The 20182-nt window shown below is 37.5% G+C and overlaps 3 protein-coding genes across 4 annotated transcripts in view; 1 reads left to right on the forward strand and 2 right to left on the reverse strand.

Annotated features, from left to right (window-relative positions):
- Window positions 1-4301: 4301 nt before the first annotated feature.
- LOC103519682 (ADP/ATP translocase 2-like) lies at window positions 4302-10061 on the forward strand. Its single transcript, XM_026831101.1, has 6 exons — window positions 4302-4309; window positions 4978-4988; window positions 6739-7000; window positions 7647-7875; window positions 8567-8692; window positions 9602-10061. Exons 1-6 carry the CDS (start codon window positions 4302-4304, stop codon window positions 9734-9736), a joined length of 771 nt encoding a protein of 256 aa, XP_026686902.1. The 3' UTR covers window positions 9737-10061.
- Window positions 10062-10760: 699 nt separating this feature from the next.
- On the reverse strand, window positions 10761-13611 carry LOC103519681 (vesicle transport protein GOT1B). Of its 2 annotated transcripts, none has more exons than XM_008484769.3 (5): window positions 13309-13611; window positions 12856-12947; window positions 12496-12674; window positions 11736-11817; window positions 10761-11334 (listed from the first exon to the last, which is right to left on the reverse strand). In XM_008484769.3, the coding sequence occupies exons 1-5, from the start codon at window positions 13331-13333 to the stop codon at window positions 11278-11280; spliced, it is 435 nt and encodes a 144-aa protein (XP_008482991.1). In that variant the 5' UTR covers window positions 13334-13611; the 3' UTR covers window positions 10761-11277. The 2 variants fall into 2 exon arrangements, with proteins under 2 accessions (XP_008482991.1, XP_008482992.1); XM_008484770.3 differs by having other exon boundaries at window positions 10761-11309; window positions 13309-13608.
- A 2851-nt stretch (window positions 13612-16462) lies between these two features.
- The window catches only part of LOC103519683 (band 7 protein AGAP004871-like), a gene marked incomplete at its 5' end in the record, with an annotated part of 9704 nt that continues 5984 nt past the window's right edge, over window positions 16463-20182 (reverse strand). Inside the window, 3 exons of the mRNA XM_008484773.2 lie at window positions 16463-17287; window positions 18400-18589; window positions 19179-19231. Coding sequence (XP_008482995.1) covers window positions 17201-17287; window positions 18400-18589; window positions 19179-19231 — 330 coding nt within the window. The remainder of the gene's footprint in view (window positions 17288-18399; window positions 18590-19178; window positions 19232-20182) is intronic.

A 20182-nucleotide genomic window follows, 5' to 3' on the forward strand; every position in this document is an offset into this window, starting at 1 on the left:
GTGATGGGTGTGGTGTGTGTGTGGGGGTGTGTTTGTGTGTGTGGTGGTCCCGTACAAAGGACGGGTCAACCACTAGTCGTTGATAAGAGCGGAGTTAGGAGGAGCACGTTGTATGAACAGAGGAAAGATTTTTTTTTTCTTTCTTAGGGGTATGTTATATAAAATAGAGACACGATGACTTTTTCCTTACTCACCTCTCGCGGACCCACCACCTGAAACCTTCTCGCGGACCACTAGTGGTCCACGGACCATAGGTTAAGAATGGCTGCTCTAGAGAGAAGAGAAAGAGAAGTTAGAACCGCTCAGTGATTCAGTTCTTATTCAGGTGACCGATTTAAAATTTCGTCGTCGTCAAAAAAAAAAGTAAAATAGTAAAATAGTTTCGTAAACCACGGCGATTTTACAATTTGAAGTAGTAGGTAAATTTTTGAAGCTTTTTAAATAATTTTACGTGCTGATGCAAAAAAAGTAAAATAGTAAAATAGTTTCGTAAACCACGGCGATTTTACGATTTGAAGTAGTAGGTAAATTTTTGAAGCTTTTTTAAATAATTTTTCGTGTGATGTAAAAAAATACTCGTATCTTGACAACCATCACGGGTTTTCTTGGGAGTGAGATTTTTGTGACGTGTTTTTGACGAATAGTGCTTTAGTGCTGTGGAAACGTAAAAAAAATCGGTTGTTTAATTTTCTGTGTATGTAATATTATTAAAAAATTCCCCCCTTTTTGTGTTTTTTGATATTCATAGCAGGAATAGAAATTAACTTCCAAGAATAAGGATCCAAAAAATACCAACATTAGCCATCCGATCGGTATCGGACTACTTCAGTACCTACAGATGCCAGCGGGAGGGAATTTGGTTTCATTCTTCGAGAGTTATGGGAGAAAAACAGAACTAGGTACCTAATAGGTACCTCTACATAAAAAAAAGAGGAAAAATCGTCAAGTTAAAACTTGGAACTTGTTTCTTTTGTTCATTTATTTTACAGACTTGTTCATTTTAGATCTTCCATACACCTATTTGGGTTTAGCCATTCTACTGCGCATAAGTTTATTTTAACTTTCTGAATCACCTCCTCGCTGAATAGGTTACAAAGATTGACAGGTCTACAAAGCAACACCATACAAGAGAAAAATGAAACAGACTTGAAACGTCGACGTGAATAGGTACCAAATTACAATATCTAATTATAAGAAACAGGATAAGGAAATGGTTGGATGATGAACATAATAAACAAAAAATAATAAAAATAATTGAAGAATAATAAAAATAAGAAATATATAGGTAGGTACTTACTTATCAAAAATAAAATAAATGCATTTACATTATTTTACACCTTGATAGAGAGAAATCATACACAGACACACAAACAACTTGAAAGATATCTAAATAATAATTTATTTAAATAATATATGTAGGCCTGAATTCCAAAATTATCGGGAATGAACTCGTTAAAAAAAAGGTCGATGGGACTCAATCCGTTGACTCCCCTCAAAGCAGGTTGTAAGCCTGTCTAGTTAGCTTGGAGGGTAGCGCATCTGCCTTGTAAGTGCTAGGTCGCGGGTTCAATTCCTGGGCAGGGCGGATTTTATATTAAACAGGTAAAGTTCGTTCTCGGAACGGCTGGCTTTCTCCTATCCTGTCTTCGTTCTCTCTTCGATTTCGGGACGATAAGAAAGGCTAGTACATAGGTACTGATGTACTGAATATTTGGCAGATTTAAAGCAATCTTGCTTGAAGAAATTGTGCAAAAACGAATGTTTTAGATGCCGCCTGCTATTTATTACGGAGTTTCTCGTATATGCAATGTGTGTATTTTTTACTTTCCTTATCCTCTGCACCGTTTTTTATTTCATTTTTAGGTATTATATACTTTTTTTCCTTCCAAAATCGGACAAAAAATCCAGAGGGACGATACTGAATTTCGTGCCAAAACCGGTTTCCTTTACCGACTTCTGTCCTATACAGAGATAGATATGTAGCTATTATGCAGCGAGGTAAGTAGGTACCTACTACCTACAACCTATAACTTCTTAACCAAGAATACTTATTAAAAGTGAAACTTGTCATTAGAGACATTAGAACTATTTATAACCACGGTGCATCATTCATAAATATGAAGAAGAGTTGTATAAATATGAAGAAATTATTCATAAATATGAAGAAGAGTTCATAGTCGACCAAAATTTGAAGTCCATAATTCAAAGGGTCCGTTTTAGGTTCTCCTTTCTCTGCTCTCATACGTACCTACTTCACTCGAAATAGAGGATAAACATACGTAGGATCTCATAAATTAATCAAAAGCTCATCAAATCTGATAAAATCTTCTCTATGAGCAAATGAGCAGAATATAGCTGCATACCTCACCTATGTACAGAACGTTAAAAAATGAAACATTGCATACCTACTCATCAATATTCATGTTAGAAAGCGCAAAAAATGAGAGCAGTGGACCGTGGAATATTCCAAAGTAATTCGTCTGATCTAGTAAAGTTTAATTAGCAAAATAATTGAACAAACGAAGTGAATTTTAAGTGTTTAACTCTGCGATTTTGCATTTTCGGTTTGTCTATTTCTCTATTTATTTTGTTCGACAGAAACTTTCTTATGCTCCTATGAATAGGTAGTCTATCTATTTAAATATGCATTACTATCTAACTTTGACGCGCGTAATTTGGCGTCTCCACTGAATTCAGATGGTAATTGATTTTAATTTTAGATCGCCAGGGCTAAATTGGTAACTGGACACAAAAGGTAATAACAAACATAGGTACTGAAGACTGAATAGAGATGGCGCGTCATTTTGAGATTTTTACGTCTGGTGTATTGTTTGGTCAAAAGATAAAATATCCGAAAATAACCACTCAATACTTAGAACCACTCAATAGAAAGACCCCTCAATAGAATAAGTTTGATAATACATATCACCTAAAAAAATCGAAAATTCCCAGAATAAATTTATCTCTTTTCCTTTGTATTGTACCTATCTAACTAACCTAACCCATACAGAAGACCAAACGATCGATAACTGGGATGTCCCAGGTTTTTGAACGTTGTGGATTATGCAATGTTTATTCTTTATGTCGTCATATCAGCTAACACTCTGTCAATACATCTTCTCAGTACTTTAATTTCACTTTTTAATTTAACAACTCACTAAAAACGTATTCTACAGAATTTGATATCTAGGTAATATAATATTAATAGGTAGTATTACAATTTCAGAGGTACCTCCATAAGTTATCCGCGTTTAACATAGCTGTTTGGGTTGATATGTTATTCGAAGAACAGTTAACAAAGAATTTCGAAGTAGCGAACTTGAAATTCTCGTCAAAAACATTCAAGTTATCAACATTCCCCAGGGACGTCCAAATGTCCGCTTTCCAGTGCTAGTTCCACTTCAGTTATCTTCCTTACTGGAAACTTCTTGAAGACGCGTCTATCGCCTGAGTCAGCACCAAGCCTCAAATGAGTACCGTCTGAGTCAGCACTAAGCCTCAAATTTTAATGAGCACCGCCTGAGGCAGCTCTAAGCCTCAAATGAGCACCGCCTGAGTCAGCACATCTGTTCTAAACCCCGAATCAGCACCGAAGGGGATTTGTTATTTTCTTTTTCAAAGAGGTTTGATAGAGGGAACTGTAACTGCTAGGGTCTTATCGTCCCGAAATCGAAGAGAGAAGGAAGACAGGATGGGAGAAAGCCAGCCGTTCCAAGAACGAATCTTGTCCCTTCAGGATAAAATCCTCCCCGAGCGGGAATCGAACCCGCGGCCTGGCGCTCACAAGGCAGACGCGCTACCAACCAAGCTAACTAGGCTGGAAAAGGGGGTTTAAAGAAAGTAGGTACTTGCCTACTTGTCATATTGGCTGGTAAAACACATTATTCCTTTCGGTATTTTAGAAATAAAGTTTAAACTCTCGTTGGTTGGTTCACAGCTAACGAAATTGAATTTTAATTCGGTTTGAATAAGGACGATTCAAATTGTGTACCTACGGGAGGTTTGTAATTTGTATCTTTTATAAAGGAACTCGAGTAACTCATTAGAGTAGTTTAGTTAGGTACCTACCGATAATATTTTTGTTCTATTATCGCTATGTATGTAAGTTACATAAATGAACTAAGCAGGGCATAGGTAGTGACATTCACTATCTAGAATGCACTAAATTGTAAATTCATATGTATAGTTATGTAAAAATTCAAAACAACCAGAGACCCATTTTAACAGTAGAAGTAGTAATAGTAGCTCGGGTGTTAGAATACTTGTGTTTCATTCATGCTTACAATGTTTGTTAGCTCATTATGGTGTTGTAATGCACATGGAGTCACTGAAGGAACCAGAAGCTAGAGTCAGACTTAGTACACCAACAGATACTTGGATAATCTCCTTTATCTCTACTTTTATCAGTTCTTATCACAAAATCTTCAGCTCTAGTTCCTAATCAAAAAAGTTTCAACACAGCAAAAATCAAAAAAGTTCCAAATGTAAACAATCGCAAAATTCGTCGCGTGTATTCCGGTGCACCAGAACAGCACAACAAATATGCCACCAAAGAAACATAATGATCCTTTGACTTTATGTCGTTGAAAGAAAAATCTGAATGTTCTTTCAAATCCTATGACACATGCTAGGCCTGATATGAAGAGGACCTGGAATGAAAAGATTAGGATAATCAAATGACCGAGAGACAAGAATTTTCATTTTATTCATTTTTCAGCCTAATTTTCTCTCTCTCTCTTCTTTTTATATTTTCAGTAGGTACTTAAACACATGTATGTCATTTGCACCACCGCTCATCTTGAAATAATTTTTGCTTTTTAGTCCGTCCTTCCTTTATTATTACTAATAATAAAAGGTATAGTGGACGGACTATTGTATTCGCTTCAGTGTCTGTCTGTCAGTCTGTCCGTCAGTCAGTCAGTCTGTCCCCATAGAAGGACTTATCCAAACCTGGTCGACCTATATATCAAATTACAGACGATATCGAGGTAAGAATTTTATCGTTTTTCTTCTTCTCCTCCTCCTTATTCTTCTTCTTGACAGGTTTGATGGAGGGAACTGTAACTGTTTAAGGTCTTATCGTCCCGAAAGCGAAGAGAGAGCAAGCACAGGATAGGAGAAAGCCAGTCGTTCCGAGAACGAACCTTATCTGTTTAGGATAACTTCGCCCCCGGGTGGGAATTGGACCCGCGGTCTAGCTCTTACAAGGCAGAAGCTGTTTCCAGGTACCAACCACATGCAGCGGTACATGCTTCAGGCGTCAGGACTAAAGAGTCTTATTACCCCAGCAGTACGCTACGTCGCAATTCGGTCAACTCCGGAGTTTGGGTGAACCATTGGTTTTCAAACTCGCGAGTCAACAGAGGATGTTAGAAACCGGCCCTAAGAGTACCTACTATACATTTATCACGTACCTATACCTAGGTCTTTCATAAGATTGATATTCTGGGCATCTTCATGTAAACAACTTCAGATGTTTGTCTCATATATGTAAAAATGTAAATATCATACACGGTCCATTCATCTTCGGGTTTAACGGACCAGGTGACATACCTACCAACCTAACTGTAACGGTAACACCATTGTCTTCAAATGCATTTCAATCTCATTGTGGTACATCATGCTATCACCAATTTCAGTGGTGTAGTTTTTAGATGGACTTCGGATTTGGAGGTCGGGATAGTTCAAGTTTTGTAGTGTTTTTTTTTTTTTTTTTTTCAACTCGATTAAAGGAGGTAGCCCCTTAACTGTCCTCATGAGGCTGACTGTACCCCAAACTCCAAGGACAGAGCCCAAATAAACTCGAAACCGACGGAAATGAAAAATTCGACCTCACGAAGTCCGTCCTCGTCAAAAACATCTATTCCAAGGGACAGAGTGAGGACCTCTGTCGTCAATATTATCTATAGATAACCCAACTTCCAACAACCTACAGATTACTACAGAAACACGTCAGGAATTTTGTACTCTCACAGACACGAGGGTTCCCTAACTCATGGTATCCTCTGATTCTGAGATACTTTGGTAGAGAATGTTCACTTTCACCTGTGACCATATGTACGTTAGCTCGCGGCAAGTACCTGTGTTGACCCTAGCCTAGCGTATTGAATGGTCGAGATTCTCGAGTCCGGGGTTCGTGACCCCGTCTCAAGCAGGGAAATATAGGTCACGGCATCTGTTGTGACGAATGTACCTAGGTCCTGGTGAGGTTTCGACTGAAACGACGCGACGTCTAAATAACGCACCTATCTGCGTATCTCTCCTTGGAACTTATTGAGAGAAAAAAAAAAAAAAAAAAAAAAAAAAAAAATTTAAGTTTTTTTGGGGATAAGACATTTTTAGGTACAACAAACAATTCTACACATGCCTTCACTCACACATATTGCCATACACATCTCAACTCACGTACATACATACCAGCAGTTGGGTGTTGCTGACTTTTCTCCACCTCACATAGCCTGGGTGAGGTTAAAGTAAGAAGATGGGTAGCTTGTTGCCTAGTTAGAAGGTGAAACCCTAAAAACCTCATCAGTTACCTATATATACTGACAGTGCCAGCCTCGAAGGCGCAAGATCGCTGTTTCGATTCCCGCCCGGGGCGAACTTTATTTACAAGGTTTGTTCTCGGAACGGCTGGCTTAGCTATAATAATATGTACGTATTACAGTGGCGTTAAACCCCTTGAACGAAATTCATTATTGAAAATATCTCACCGAACTTCTCTCTTTTCTTCCCCAGGGATAGGCGACTGTTTCGTGCGAATTCACAAGGAACAAGGCACGCTCTCGTTCTGGCGCGGCAACTCCGCCAACATTTTGCGCTACTTCCCGGCGCAGGCGCTAAACTTCGCGCTCAAAGACAAGTACAAGCAGATTTTCTTCCAGGGCGTTGACAAGAACAAGGAGTTTGGCAAGTACTTTCTCAGCAATATGCTGAGCGGCGGAGCGGCAGGTCTGACGTCCATCACGTTCGTGTATCCGCTTGACTTTGCGCGGACAAGGTGAGAATTCCCGAATTCCCATTAGATGTATACGCGGGTTCGATTCCCGCCCTGCGCGAGCTTTTTTTTAAGAGAGTTGACAGAGGGAACTATAACTGCAAAGGTCTTATCGTCCCGAAATCGAAGAGGGAAGAAAGACAGGATAGGAAAAAGCCAGCCGTTCCGAGAACGAATCCTATCCATTCAGGATAAAATACGCCCCGGGCGAGAATCGAACCTGCGGCCTGGAGCTTACGAGGCAGACACTCTACCATCCAACTTAACTAGGCTTGCATCTTTATTATTATGTCCTATCTTATCCATTCCATTTTCCCCCACAGGTTAGGCGCAGATGTTGGCAAATCCCCGGCCGAGCGTGAATTCAAAGGCGTAACACATTGCATCAAGAAAATCTTTGCCACAGACAGGGAACTACCTATAACTGCAAAGGTCTTATCGTCCCGAAATCGAAGAGGGAAGAAAGACAGGATAGGAAAAAGTCAGCCGTTCCGAGAACGAATCCTATCCATTCAGGATAAAATACGCCCCGGGCGGGAATTGAACCCGCGGCCTGGAGCTTACGAGGCAGACACTCTACCATCCAACTTAACTAGGCTTGCATCTTTATTATTATGTCCTATCTTATCCATTCGATTTTCCCCCCCAGGTTAGGCGCAGATGTTGGCAAATCCCCGGCCGAGCGTGAATTCAAAGGCGTAACACATTGCATCAAGAAAATCTTTGCCACAGACGGTGTGCGTGGTTTGTACAGGGGTTACGTCTGTTCCCTGTGGGCCATCTTTATCTATCGTGCCATCTACTTTGGTATTTTCGACACGTCTAAAGCAATGCGCTCGCACAATTCCGGCATCTTTACCACGTGGTGCATTGCGCAGGTGAGTGAGAATGGAACTGAACCTTTTTTTTTTTTTTTTTTTTTTTTTTTTTTTTTCGTGGGCCGCCGCTGGCTTTTACTCCCTCTATCCAATTAGAAAGTTAAGTAGATTAATAAAATTAATTCACGGGTCAACAAAGTCCCAGGTTGACTTTATACAAACTTCCAAGTTCATTGGCCAAAAAAGATCTTTTTAGCTCAACATGCAGACTTTATGTCACTGCAAGGATTCGAACCGCAGTCCCCTTGGATATGAATCCCGCCTTAACAAATAGTCAACTGGGACTGTTTTCACAATAAAATCGAATACCTATACCTCATTTATACTGCTGAGATGAGACCGAAAAGTCCCATTACCTTTTTTTATTGAATGTTCTTTTTATTGAATTTCAATCAATGGGTCCAAGTCCAACCCTAACTTTGGCTCATAAAAAATCAATAAATAGTTTGGTTCTTTATCAGTTCTGTGTACAATATGAGGAGAGGTCTTCCTCAGTTCTCAATATCTACACCATGGTCCTATGAGTATCCCCCGCCAGTCTGTCCAGAATCTGCAACACACAACCAATCACAGAACTTGACTTTTAATAAAACAACTTCCAGCTTCAGGCTTTCCAGCTTTCGAGTGACAGAGAGGACCACTAGAAGTATCTTTATGGGATTTAGCCCATAACTGACCACGTTTATTTCAGAGTGTCACCACACTGGCAGGAGTAGTCACCTATCCTCTGGACACAGTACGACGTCGTATGATGATGCAAGCAGGTCTACCTCCCCAGGAGGTCATGTACACCGGCACTGGCCACTGCATAACCAAGGTAACTCCTCTACTAGTGATGTTCATAATCGATTATTCATCGATTATTCATAACCTATGAGGACCTATGAGGGTCCTAGGGCCTTTTTTCCAAGACACTGTTCACTGTACCACTATCGGTAGAAGATAGTGATGTATCGATTATGAACATCACCGCAGTAGATACCTAAAATCGAATGAGAAAATTTCCTTTATTTGTGGAACATTTCTGACAAATTTCATCAAAAACCAGCAACCCGGTTTGAGAGTTATGGGGAAGGAAAGTTAGACAAAATAAAAGGAAAATCGTCGAGAAAAAGTAGGAATTTACTTCATTCGATCAATTCTTCTTTCCAACATACGGGGGTATGACAAGTTAGTCTTCATTTTATTTTCTATGATTTTGTTGTTACACGCAATTAGCGCAAGTTACATTGAATATATCTTATTATCTTAATCATAATCTAATAATAGTACCTATGATATTATTTAATATAAAACGGGTATTTTCCATGAATTAAACATTACATGTTACCTCTCTATGTAGGTATCTCGTTTTATGGGGAAAAATACTAATAAATATGTATAGGTGGAGGGGCGAAATAGATCTGTTTTAATTAGTTAATTGAAAAATTCTCTTCACTTGATTTGATTTTAAGGACGTAGGAAAGAGAACACCATGGATGCAGAACTTGAGAGAATGGTAATACCAGGAACCGAGAATGCCACCTTATATCAAATGGCGCAGTTTACGGTTCAATTAGGTAGTTTGATTGTCAAAGTTCAGTAATGGACAAGGCACTTTAAGGAGAAGAGGAGCTATGATGTTCATGTTACTCATGTATACCTATGTTCCTAATTCCGAGATCTACTGAAGTAGCTATACTGTTCTTCTCATTATTTCTAATTTATTCGTCATCTATAATTTCAGGTGATTCAGTTAGAAGGGTACCGCGGTTTCTTCAAGGGCCTCACATCGAATTTGATACGCGGTATAGGAGCTGCCCTGGTACTTGTGCTGTATGATGAGATTAAGAAGGTCACGCCTCAAATGAGCACCGCCTGAGTCAGCACTAAGCCTCAAATGAGCACCGCCTGAGCAGTACTAAGCCTCAAATGAGCACCGCCTGAGGTAGCTCAGAGCCTCAAATGAGCGCCGCCTGAGGCAGCACTAGGCCTCAAATGAGCACCACCTGAGTCCGCACATCAGCCTCAAATGAGCACCGCCTGAGTCCGCACATCAGCCTCAAATGAGCACCGCCTGAGTCAGCACATCTGTTCTAAACCCCAAATCAGCATCAAAGGGGATTTATTATTTTCTTTTTCAAAGAGGTTTGATAGAGGGAACTGTAACTGCTAGGGTCTTATCGTCCCGAAATCGAAGAGAGAAGGAAGACAGGGTACCTACTATACATTTATCACGTACCTATACCTAGGTCTTTCATAAGATTGATATTCTGGGCATCTTCATGTAAACAACTTCAGATGTTTGTCTCATATATGTAAAAATGTAAATATCATACACGGTCCATTCATCTTCGGGTTTAACGGACCAGGTGACATACCTACCAACCTAACTGTAACGGTAACACCATTGTCTTCAAATGCATTTCAATCTCATTGTGGTACATCATCCTATCACTACAATTTCAGTGGTGTAGTGGTTAGATGGACTTCGAATTTGGAGGTCGGGATAGTTCAAGTTTTGTATAGTGTTTGAACGACTGAATTGGCTCCATGACATATCATCATTAAGAGCCTCCTTTACCATTATTTACGACTCATCATCAATAATTTTACTGGTAATGCCGCCACTGGTCGCAACTCGATTAAAGGAGGTAGCCCCTTAATTTGTCCTCATGAGGCTGACTGTACCCCAAACTCCAAGCACAGAGCCCAAATAAACTCGAAACCGACGGAAATGAAAAATTCGACCTCACGAAGTCCGTCCTCGTCAAAAACATCTATTCCAAGGGACAGAGTGAGGACCTCTGTCGTCAATATTATCTATAGATAACCCAACTTCCAACATGACAGGCCAAGTAAGCACGCGATAACCCTGTCATCGATCCGGATACCAACCTCGCACTACGTTGCTTAACTTCAGTTATCTATTAGGAACTGGTTTATTCAACGTGCTATCACCGCTGGCTTTTACTCCCTCTATCCAATTAGAAAGTTAAGTAGATTAATAAAATTAAAAACAAAATCCCAGGTTGACTTTATAAAATCTTCCAAGTTCATTGGCCAAAAAAGATTTTTTTAGCCCAACATGCAGACTTTATGTCACTGCAAGGATTCGAACCGCAGTCCCCTTGGATATGAATCCAGCCTTAACAAATAGTCAACTGGGACTGTTTTCACAATAAAATCGAATACCTATACCTCATTTATACTGTTGGGATGAGACCGAAAAGTCCCATTACCTTTTTTTATTGAATGTTCTTTTTATTGAATTTCAATCAATGGGTGGGACCTTAAGACAATCTCTGCCGTCCAACCCCAACTTTGGCTCATAAAAAATTAATAAATAGTTTGGTTCTTTATCAGTTCTGTGTACAATATGAGGAGAGGTCTTCCTCAGTTCTCGATATCTACACCATGGTCCTATGAGTATCCCCCGCCAGTCTGTCCAGAATCTGCAACACACAACCAATCACAGAACTTGACTTTTAATAAAGATCTGAACTAAGAAAAAAAAGTATGCGACTCTGAATGTTTAGATTAGAGGTCTTCATTCAACCCGTGGCCTACAAGCTCATTGATATTGATACTACCAATATGGTTTTATCATCCCGAAATTGAAGAAATAAGGAGATGAAAGCCAATGGTTCTGAGAACGAACTTTATCTGTTTTTCAAAAAAGTTCGCTACTGGGCGGGAATCAAACTCACGACCTAGCAATTAAGAGGCAGGTGCGCTACCTTCCGAGCCAACTAGGCTGGCTAATAATGATCCATTTTGAGTGTAATTAGCATCCATTTTTTCCCTTTTCATACAAAAACTATTGTAGTACGATTTCTATGATGGAGCTGAGAGTCTATTCTACATGAAATGTGACTTACCCCTTTGATGCCTGGCAGATTCAACATCATCCCTAACACGGGTATCCTTCTGAGGAAGTTGATTGCAACTGGAAAGAAACCACTGGAAAAAGAAGATGAAAAAATCAAATAAAAAAAAAAAAAAAAAAAAAAAAAACAATTTGATTATGAAATGTCACCACAAAAAAAAAAAAAAAAAAAAAAAAAACACCAAACTCTCAGCTCATTACAGTAACACTTGATAATGCCTGAAAAGGTCTCATGAGAGTCAGTTTTAGAAGTTTCAAGGTTTCCAAGTTTCAAAGGAAAGGTCATAGGTTTTCAGTCAGTTTTAAGGTTCAGCCAAGAAAATCAGTGACAGGTGGAACTGTGCAATCCTGAGTGAGATCAAATTAAGATGTTTCGTACAATGTACATATAAATTCGTAAGTAAGAACTCATTCATGATATGCATTAATTTTATCATGTCATACCTGCCTACAATATTATAACTACTTATACTCTAACTATAACATTCAAGGAGACAAAATGTACTCCAGTATGGAATTAAATCAACCTGTAAGTAACCTAATAAACTTTTGTTTTGTTTTTTTTTTTTTTTTTTTTTTACATTTTACCTACTAAGATTTTATATTTTTATGATTAATTATTTATTAGACTCTACCTGAGAAGTCTAAAAAAAAACTCGTCATCTCAAAGATAGGTAATCAGTAATCAGCCAAAACCAATGTTACCAAAGTAACTCACTTAAACAGATAGATAGGTACTACTGTATACTCACCTAAACAGATGGTAAAAACCATAGAGTTCTATACACATGCCTATCAGGGGCCATCCAAACAGCACGACAAATATGCCACCAAAGAAACATAATGATCCTTTGACTTTATGTCGTTGAAAGAAAAATCTGAATGTTCTTTCGAATCCTATGACACATGCTAGGCCTGATATGAAGAGGACCTGGAATGAAAAGATTAGGATAATAAAATGACCGAGAGACGAGTATTTTCATTTTATTTATTTTTCAGCCTCATTTTCTCTCTCTCTCTCTTCTTTTTATATTTTCATAAAGTACTTAAACACATGTATGTCATTTGCGCCACCACTCATCTTGAAATAATTTTTGCTTTTTTCAACTTACATTTCCAATGGCTAGAAGGCCTTTATCAAACAACAGGAAAACACCTAGGAATAGAAATGCTATGCCAAAACCAGCCAGACCAACACCAATTTCTGAAAAAGACAAGAATCATTTATTAATATTATTATTTAGGCAATGCTGAGTTTAGATAATGTCAAGTCATACCCATATTGAGTCATTTTGATAGAATTAAATACCTATACAATGAGTCTTTAAGCTGTGTAATAGGAAGAGAAGTGAGGTATGATCTCATGTAGATCCAAAGTGACAAGTCAAGTGTAAGTGAATCTAAGGTAAGTAGAAGTGTATTGGCACTTGTCATGTCGGAAGCCATGTAGGTGACTTCACCCTGGTGTAGGTATCAGGGAACCAGGGTTTTTGTTTCATCTAACTGGCAACGACAAGGCTAAAAAATAACATAGAAATTTGAACTTCAAAGGTAAATTGACTTACTTTGTACATCTGTTATCTCAAACATGGTGGAATCTTGACTTTACGTTTTATCGGTAGAAGTAGTAATAGTAGCTTGGGTGTTAGAATACTTGTGTTTCATTCATGCTTACAATGTTTGTTAGCTCATTATGGTGTTGTAATGCACACGGAGTCACTGAAGGAACCAGAAGCTAGAGTCAGACTTAGGACACCAACAGATACTTGGATAATCTCCTTTATCTCTACTTTTATCAGTTCTTATCACAAAATCTTCAGCAGCTCTAGTTTTTAATCAAAAAAGTTTCAACACAGCAAAAATCAAAAAAGTTCCAAATGTAAACAATCGCAAAATTCGTCGCGTGTATTCCGGTGCACCAACATGATGGCGAAAACTCGAAAATCGGGTAAAATCAGTTGTTGGAAAATGTTGAAATTACAAAAAAATACTTCAAATATTTTCTTTGTTAGGGAATAAATTTAAAATAAATTAAATTCAATGATAATTAATACACTTTTTAATCGTTTTAATTGGATTTTATATAAAAAATTCAAGTGAAAATGATTTTAAAAAATAGTCAGCTGATTTTAAAAAATAGGTTTTCAAGTTGGCCAACTTGTTAATTTTTAAATATTCATGGCGGCAAAAGTTTGAAATATAAATGGAGAAAAAAAGGTAAAAAATGCAAAAATATCAAAAAGTAATAGGTATTAAAAAGTAAAAACCCTTTGAATTAAAAAGGATCAAATTTTCCAGTTTTGAATACATCACAGCTACTTTCAATTTGTGCATAAAATTCTTTACCTTCAGCCAGTGAGGAGTTACCCACTAATATTCTGCCTTCTTCTTTGCTGATGGGTGCTGAAAATGATCAAATTCGACAGACTGCAATCTACAACAAATTGAGGAGCATGGTAGAAGAGTTGCCTGAGTAAGTTACCTTTCAGTGACTCACCTTCAGGATAAAATCCTCCTCGGGCGGGAATCGAACCCGCGGCCTGGCGCTTACAAGGCAGACGTGCTACCAACCAAGCTAACTAGGCTGGCAAAGGGGGTTGAAAGAAAGTAGGTACTTGCCTACTTGTCATATTGGCTGGTAAAACACATTATTCCTTTCGGTATTTTAGAAATAAAGTTTAAACTCTCGTTGGTTGGTTCACAGCTAACGAAATTGAATTCTAATTCGGTTTGAATGAGGACGATTCAAATTGTGTACCTACGGGAGGTTTGTAAATTGTATCTTTTATAAAGAAACTCGAGTAACTCATTAGAGTAGTTTAGTTAAGTACCTACCGATATTATTTTTGTTCTATTATCGCTATGTATGTAAGTTACATAAATGAACTAAGTAGGGCATAAGTGGTGACATTCACTATCTAGAATGCACTAAATTGTAAATTCATATGTATAGTTATGTAAAAATTCAAAACAACCAGAGACCCGTTTTAATCAAACAATAACTGCCCAAAAGATAAACAGTACCTTTTATTTTTTCAATTTTTGCCGCGGGTGGTGTACAAAACACTAAACGGATATGAGGGCACAAAATCAGGAGACCTGCTTGACAAAAGAATTACATAATTTGAGTTCTCATGATTTGGCAATTTTTGTGGCTCTAGCTTCCAAAGCCCAAGGATTTTCTAAAATCCTCACTTTTTAATAAATTCTCAAATAATCATCTTAAGATCGTCTAAACTAAATAGTCAAATGAGAAAGATCTAAAATCATCAGAAATTATATACAGGTAACTTCGGATTTCTGGTTGTATGGAATTAAGGACAAAAACATCTTGTGGCTCTAGCTTCCAAAGCCTTAGGATTTTCTAAAATCCCCACTTTTTAATAAATTCTCAAATCATCATTTTAAGATCGTCTCTAAACTAAGTCTGACTATTTAGTCAAATGAGAAAGATCTAAAATCATCAGAAATTATATACAGGTAACTTCGGATTTCTGGTTGTATGGAATTAAGGACAAAAACATGCCAGGAGGTCATGTACACCAGCACTGGCCACTGCATAACCAAGGTAACTCCTCCACTAGTGATGTTCATAATCGATTATTTTTCATAATCGATTATGAACATCACTATCTTCTACCGATAGTGGTACAGTGAACTGTATCTCAGAAAAAAGTCCCTAGGACCCCCATAGTTCCAACGGCAGTAGATACCTACCTAAAATCGAATGAGAAAATTTCCTTTATTTGTGGAACATTTCTGACAAATTTCATCAAAATCCAGCAAACCGGTTTGAGAGTTATGGGAAGGAAAGTTAGACAAAATAAAAGGCAAATCGTCGAGTTAAAACTAGGAATTTACTTCATTCGATCAATCATAATCATGAACCAACTTCTTCTTTCCAACATACGGGGGTATGACAAGTTGGTTGTCTAGTCTTCATTCTATTTTCTATGATTTTGTTGTTACACGCAATTAGCGCAAGTTACATTGAATATATCTTAATCATAATCTAATAATAGTTCCTATGGTATTATTTAATATAAAACGGGTATTTTCCATGAATTAAACATTACATGTTACCTCTCTATGTATCTATTAGGTATCACGTTTTATGGGGAAAAATACAAATAAATATGTATAGGTGGAGAGGCGGAATAGGTCTGTTTTAATTAGTTAATTGAAAAATTCTCTTCACTTGGTTTGATTTTAAGGACGTAGGAAAGAGAACACCATGGATGCAGAACTTGAGAGAATGGTACCAGGAACCGAATGCTACCTTCTATGCGTAACAGATAAGTGGTACATGGTTGGGTTGGATGGCAGAGATTGCCTAAGGCAATAAATAATCCCGCCTTTTGTTAAATTTGTACTTTATGTATTGTATGAATTTTCAACAATAAAGAGTTTATTATTATTATTATATCAAACGGCGCAGTTTATTACGGATCAATTAGGTAATTTGATTGTCAAAGTTCAGTAATGGACAAGGCACTTTAAGGAGAAGAGGAGCTATGATGTTCATGTACCTATGTATGTTCCTAATTTAGTTTACTCATGTACCTATGTTCCTAATTCCGAGATCCACTGAAGTAGCTACTGTTCTTCTCATTATTTCTAATTTATTTGTTATCTATAATTTCAGGTGATTCAGTTAGAAGGGTACCGCGGTTTCTTCAAGGGCCTCACATCGAATTTGATACGCGGTATAGGAGCTGCGCTTTCAGAGCAGCAAAGTGTTCTGGTGTTAACAGGCGTACCAGGATTTGAAGTCACCAAAGATCCAATGAAGATTCAGCTTCAAGTTAGAATACTAGACATGGTCCTCAGGTTGAGTCAGAACAATTTGTGACACTGGTCATTTCTCTTGTAAGGTAATGCTTGAGAACTCCTAGCCTACTAATAATATGAGAGATCTACTCCATGAGGCTAGGCTAAGCTAGGCTTTGGTGAAAATGAACTTTTTTTTTAATATCCTAGCCCTTAAGCACACATGGCCCTGTCACTTAAGTGTAAATAAATACTAGCCCTTAAAATAGGTAGGTACACAACAAATACACTGTTTTATATTTTTTATCATAAGTAGATATCTTACTTTCTTAAGAAGAGTAAAATTTATTGCTACAAATACAAACACAAAAAATCAAATGATATTATTATTATTTTTTTTAAGAGGTTTGACATATTATTGAGATAGATAAAGTGAAGGCTTAGAACAAAAAAATCCCAACAGAGTTTTAGGTGTATTTAATTTAAAAGATTAAAACCCTTCTTTATTTTAAGCATCCATTTCTTTTCTCTCTAAAGTTAGAAAAATCAAACCCTAAACAACAACCATAGTCATCATACATTGAAATTGCATTACAGAGTTATGAAATTTGAAATGAAACCTTAAACCCCTTTTAGCTGTTAGCTTGCATAAATCACAAATAACTCCCAGTGTCCCAGCCCATGGGTTTATTTCTTTGCAAAGTAAGTGAACATATCGATAGGTAGAGGGAATACAATGGTCGAATTCTTCTCAGATGAAATCGTGTTGAGAGTCTGAAAGGAAACAGAATAATGTTTTATTAAATGCATATGGTATTGAACGAAAGAACTGAGCTCCAAGAACTCAACGATTTTGCATTTAGTTTTCCTGTTTGTAAATTCATTTCTTTGACCAAAAATCTCTACCGATTTTTTTCGATTTTGATGAAATTTGACAGAAATGTTCCTACGAAATTCCTGCATATGTTTTGTAAATTTGTACTGGACAAGTGTACAATTGTACATAGACACCCATTTCTCAATAAGTTAGAATAAAATAATGATTAATAATATTACAGATGGTCATTTTTCTTCGGTGCAATATCATCACATTACATTTCTTCCCCATTTTCCTTTTGGGTCATAATTACGACATGTTATGAAATGGTAAAAAATCAAATTTTTACTAAGCAGCATTGTATTATGTTCATCTATAGATTATACTTGTAAATATAATTATGTATCTAAACGTTGTAATATAAAATTTCCTACACTACGAAGGAGCATGTTTTTTGTCTATGTCTGTTGTAATTTCCCTGCATTTGCTAAACATAGGTATTTGCGAGTAGCTCATTTATTTTTCACGAGCTTAAAGACAGTGGTAAATTATAGGAGACGAAAACTTTATCCAAAGTTCAGATAATGAGCTCAAGGCAATGGGGTCGAATCGCTCATGATACTTTACTAGGTACTTACTTATTTATTTTTTAAGGAAGAAAGAAAGAAGAAGAAGAAGAAGAAGAAGAAAAAAAAAAAAGAGTGAAGAAAAAACGCCTTTAATATTAGGGTGGGCACCTACCTTACAGATAATTAGGAGATACATTTACATAACTACTTTGAACCAACCTCAGTGGTGTAGTGGTTAGCACGGTGGACTATGGATCTGGAGGTTGGTGGTTCGAGTCCTAGTCAAGTCATTAAATTTAGCGTAGTTTATCAAGCGAGGAAGGACATTTGTGACAAGCATTTAATGCTCAACACAATTAAAATTCCTTTTAGGGTTTTATTTACCATCTAACTTAATGTTCTCACTTAATGATGTTCTTCCACCCAACCACTGATTTTTTGCACCTACTTATTATATCCTAAGAGATCTCAGCCTACCCCAAATTTGTCCAATTTCTCACCTGTAAATAGCGCAGTTGGAAAAGGCGCCGGCAGGGCGAATCACTGATGACCTCCGAGGGCCTCTCTGAGAGCTCGCGAGGCCTTGTGTTTCTCCTTCGGCCGCCGATAACCTTAGCTCTGGCCTCTCTGGTAGCCTCTGCCTCAGCTGCCATGGCCCGTTGTAACTGAACGGGGAGTCTCACGTCTTTACTGTAGGGGGAAAATGAGGGTGGTTTTAGTGAAATTTAGTGTTGAGGTGCCGATGCACTGTAATAATAATAATAACAATAACAGTGCTTATTTATACTGCTCGCATAGGACTGAAAAGACCCTTTACTCCAGCAGTAGGCTACTACTATTATTGTGGTCAAATTCTCAAATTGGATTGAGGATAAAATTTCATCCCTCGGCTGGGATTGAACCCACGCCCTCCTGTTTACCAGGCGAGCGCCTTGACCACTACACCACCGAGGCAGGTAGTGTTTGTTAAGGTGTCTTTTTCGCTAGACTTGGTCTCGAGAGACCAGTTCGGAGTCTACCAAGTTCGTAGAGTTGTGTACACAGGTTATAGAGCGGTTTGAGGGTAGACCTTACCAAATAGAGCAGCGTTTCTCTAACTTTAGTCGACACAAACTTCAGCTATTTTTCTCAAGTTTAAGACGAGGAGGATTCAGCTCTAATTTCATTAGTTTGGGGTCGAGTGGATTGGAACACATCACATGCCTTCAGGCACACTCTTTTTGTCAAGGGTCTAGATTTATCTTGCCCTTAGGATCAATTTATTTGAAGAAAATCGAGCTTCGAGCTAGTGTAAATGGGGCTTACTGCATTATCCAGACCAACCTTAGTCCGCTGGAACTATTAAGGCCCCTTATAAGTGTACCAACAGTGTATTCAAACAAACACAAAAGAGGATAAAGGTACATACAATGTACTAAATTGTACATATTTACAACCTACTAGATTGTACTAGCGTGACTTGACACCAAACCTTGGCGTGTCACGAATAAATTGAATTGTAATTATTAATTATTGAACTGTAATTACGTACTAAAACTTTGTTCTTCCTACCTAGTTACTAATTATGTCACATATTAGATGTAAATTTATAAATCTATACAACTTGGACAAATTTAAGTAATTGAAATGTTTTTTTCCTACTATACCTAACATACCCCAATTAACCTACATATGTAACAGGAAACAGGCCAAAAGGCATGTAACGTGTTTCCAATCTTCTCTACACCGATTTAATTCGACTAATATTAGGCCTTTTTATAATTTAACCAATAAAAGGTCCGCACTTGCAAAAAACAAACGATCTTGCTATCAGTTTCTATAAATAATGAGTGATTATGATTATTTGATATTGATAACTGAGAACATGTGTATTTACCTACCTACCTGAAGCCAAATGTTAGGTTCCCACATTTTGTTTTGTTTTTTTTTTTTTTTAAGAAAAAAATAACAAAAAAAATATGTTTCTTTATGCTATATTGTTAAAGAATAAACACTTTTATTTAATTATACTCAGGAATAACTTTGATTTATTGGTTATTATTTAATTCACACACAATGACACAAATTGAGGCGTCCAGCCATTACACACACTGTTGCCATATTTTTTTAAGTTCGTACGTAGGTACGTTAATAAAAAATATACCTTGTTTATCCTGCCCGAATAGGGCTGAGAAGTCCCTTTATTTTTATTATTATTTTTTTAAAAGATGAGTGTTCCACCGCCGTTTTTATTTTGTAGCAATGAAACAACTGCTACATTAGACGCATGTGGCCTGTGTCGTA

The sequence above is a fragment of the Diaphorina citri genome, unplaced genomic scaffold (genome assembly GCF_000475195.1).
Source record: "Diaphorina citri unplaced genomic scaffold, Diaci psyllid genome assembly version 1.1 scaffold2879, whole genome shotgun sequence".
Taxonomy (NCBI): domain Eukaryota; kingdom Metazoa; phylum Arthropoda; class Insecta; order Hemiptera; family Psyllidae; genus Diaphorina; species Diaphorina citri.

Bases quoted from the DNA above. Each gene is read 5' to 3' on its own strand.
- LOC103519681 (XM_008484769.3), bottom strand. From the start codon at position 13,333: ATGTTTGAGATAACAGATGTACAAA. The intron at 12,948-13,308 runs GTAAGTCAATTT...TGTCTTTTTCAG, and splicing joins TGAGATAACAGATGTACAAA to AAATTGGTGTTGGTCTGGCT. The intron at 12,675-12,855 runs GTAAGTTGAAAA...TTTTCATTCCAG, and splicing joins GCCTTCTAGCCATTGGAAAT to GTCCTCTTCATATCAGGCCT.
- LOC103519682 (XM_026831101.1), top strand. The intron at 7,876-8,566 runs GTGAGTGAGAAT...CGTTTATTTCAG, and splicing joins CCACGTGGTGCATTGCGCAG to AGTGTCACCACACTGGCAGG. The intron at 8,693-9,601 runs GTAACTCCTCTA...CTATAATTTCAG, and splicing joins CTGGCCACTGCATAACCAAG to GTGATTCAGTTAGAAGGGTA.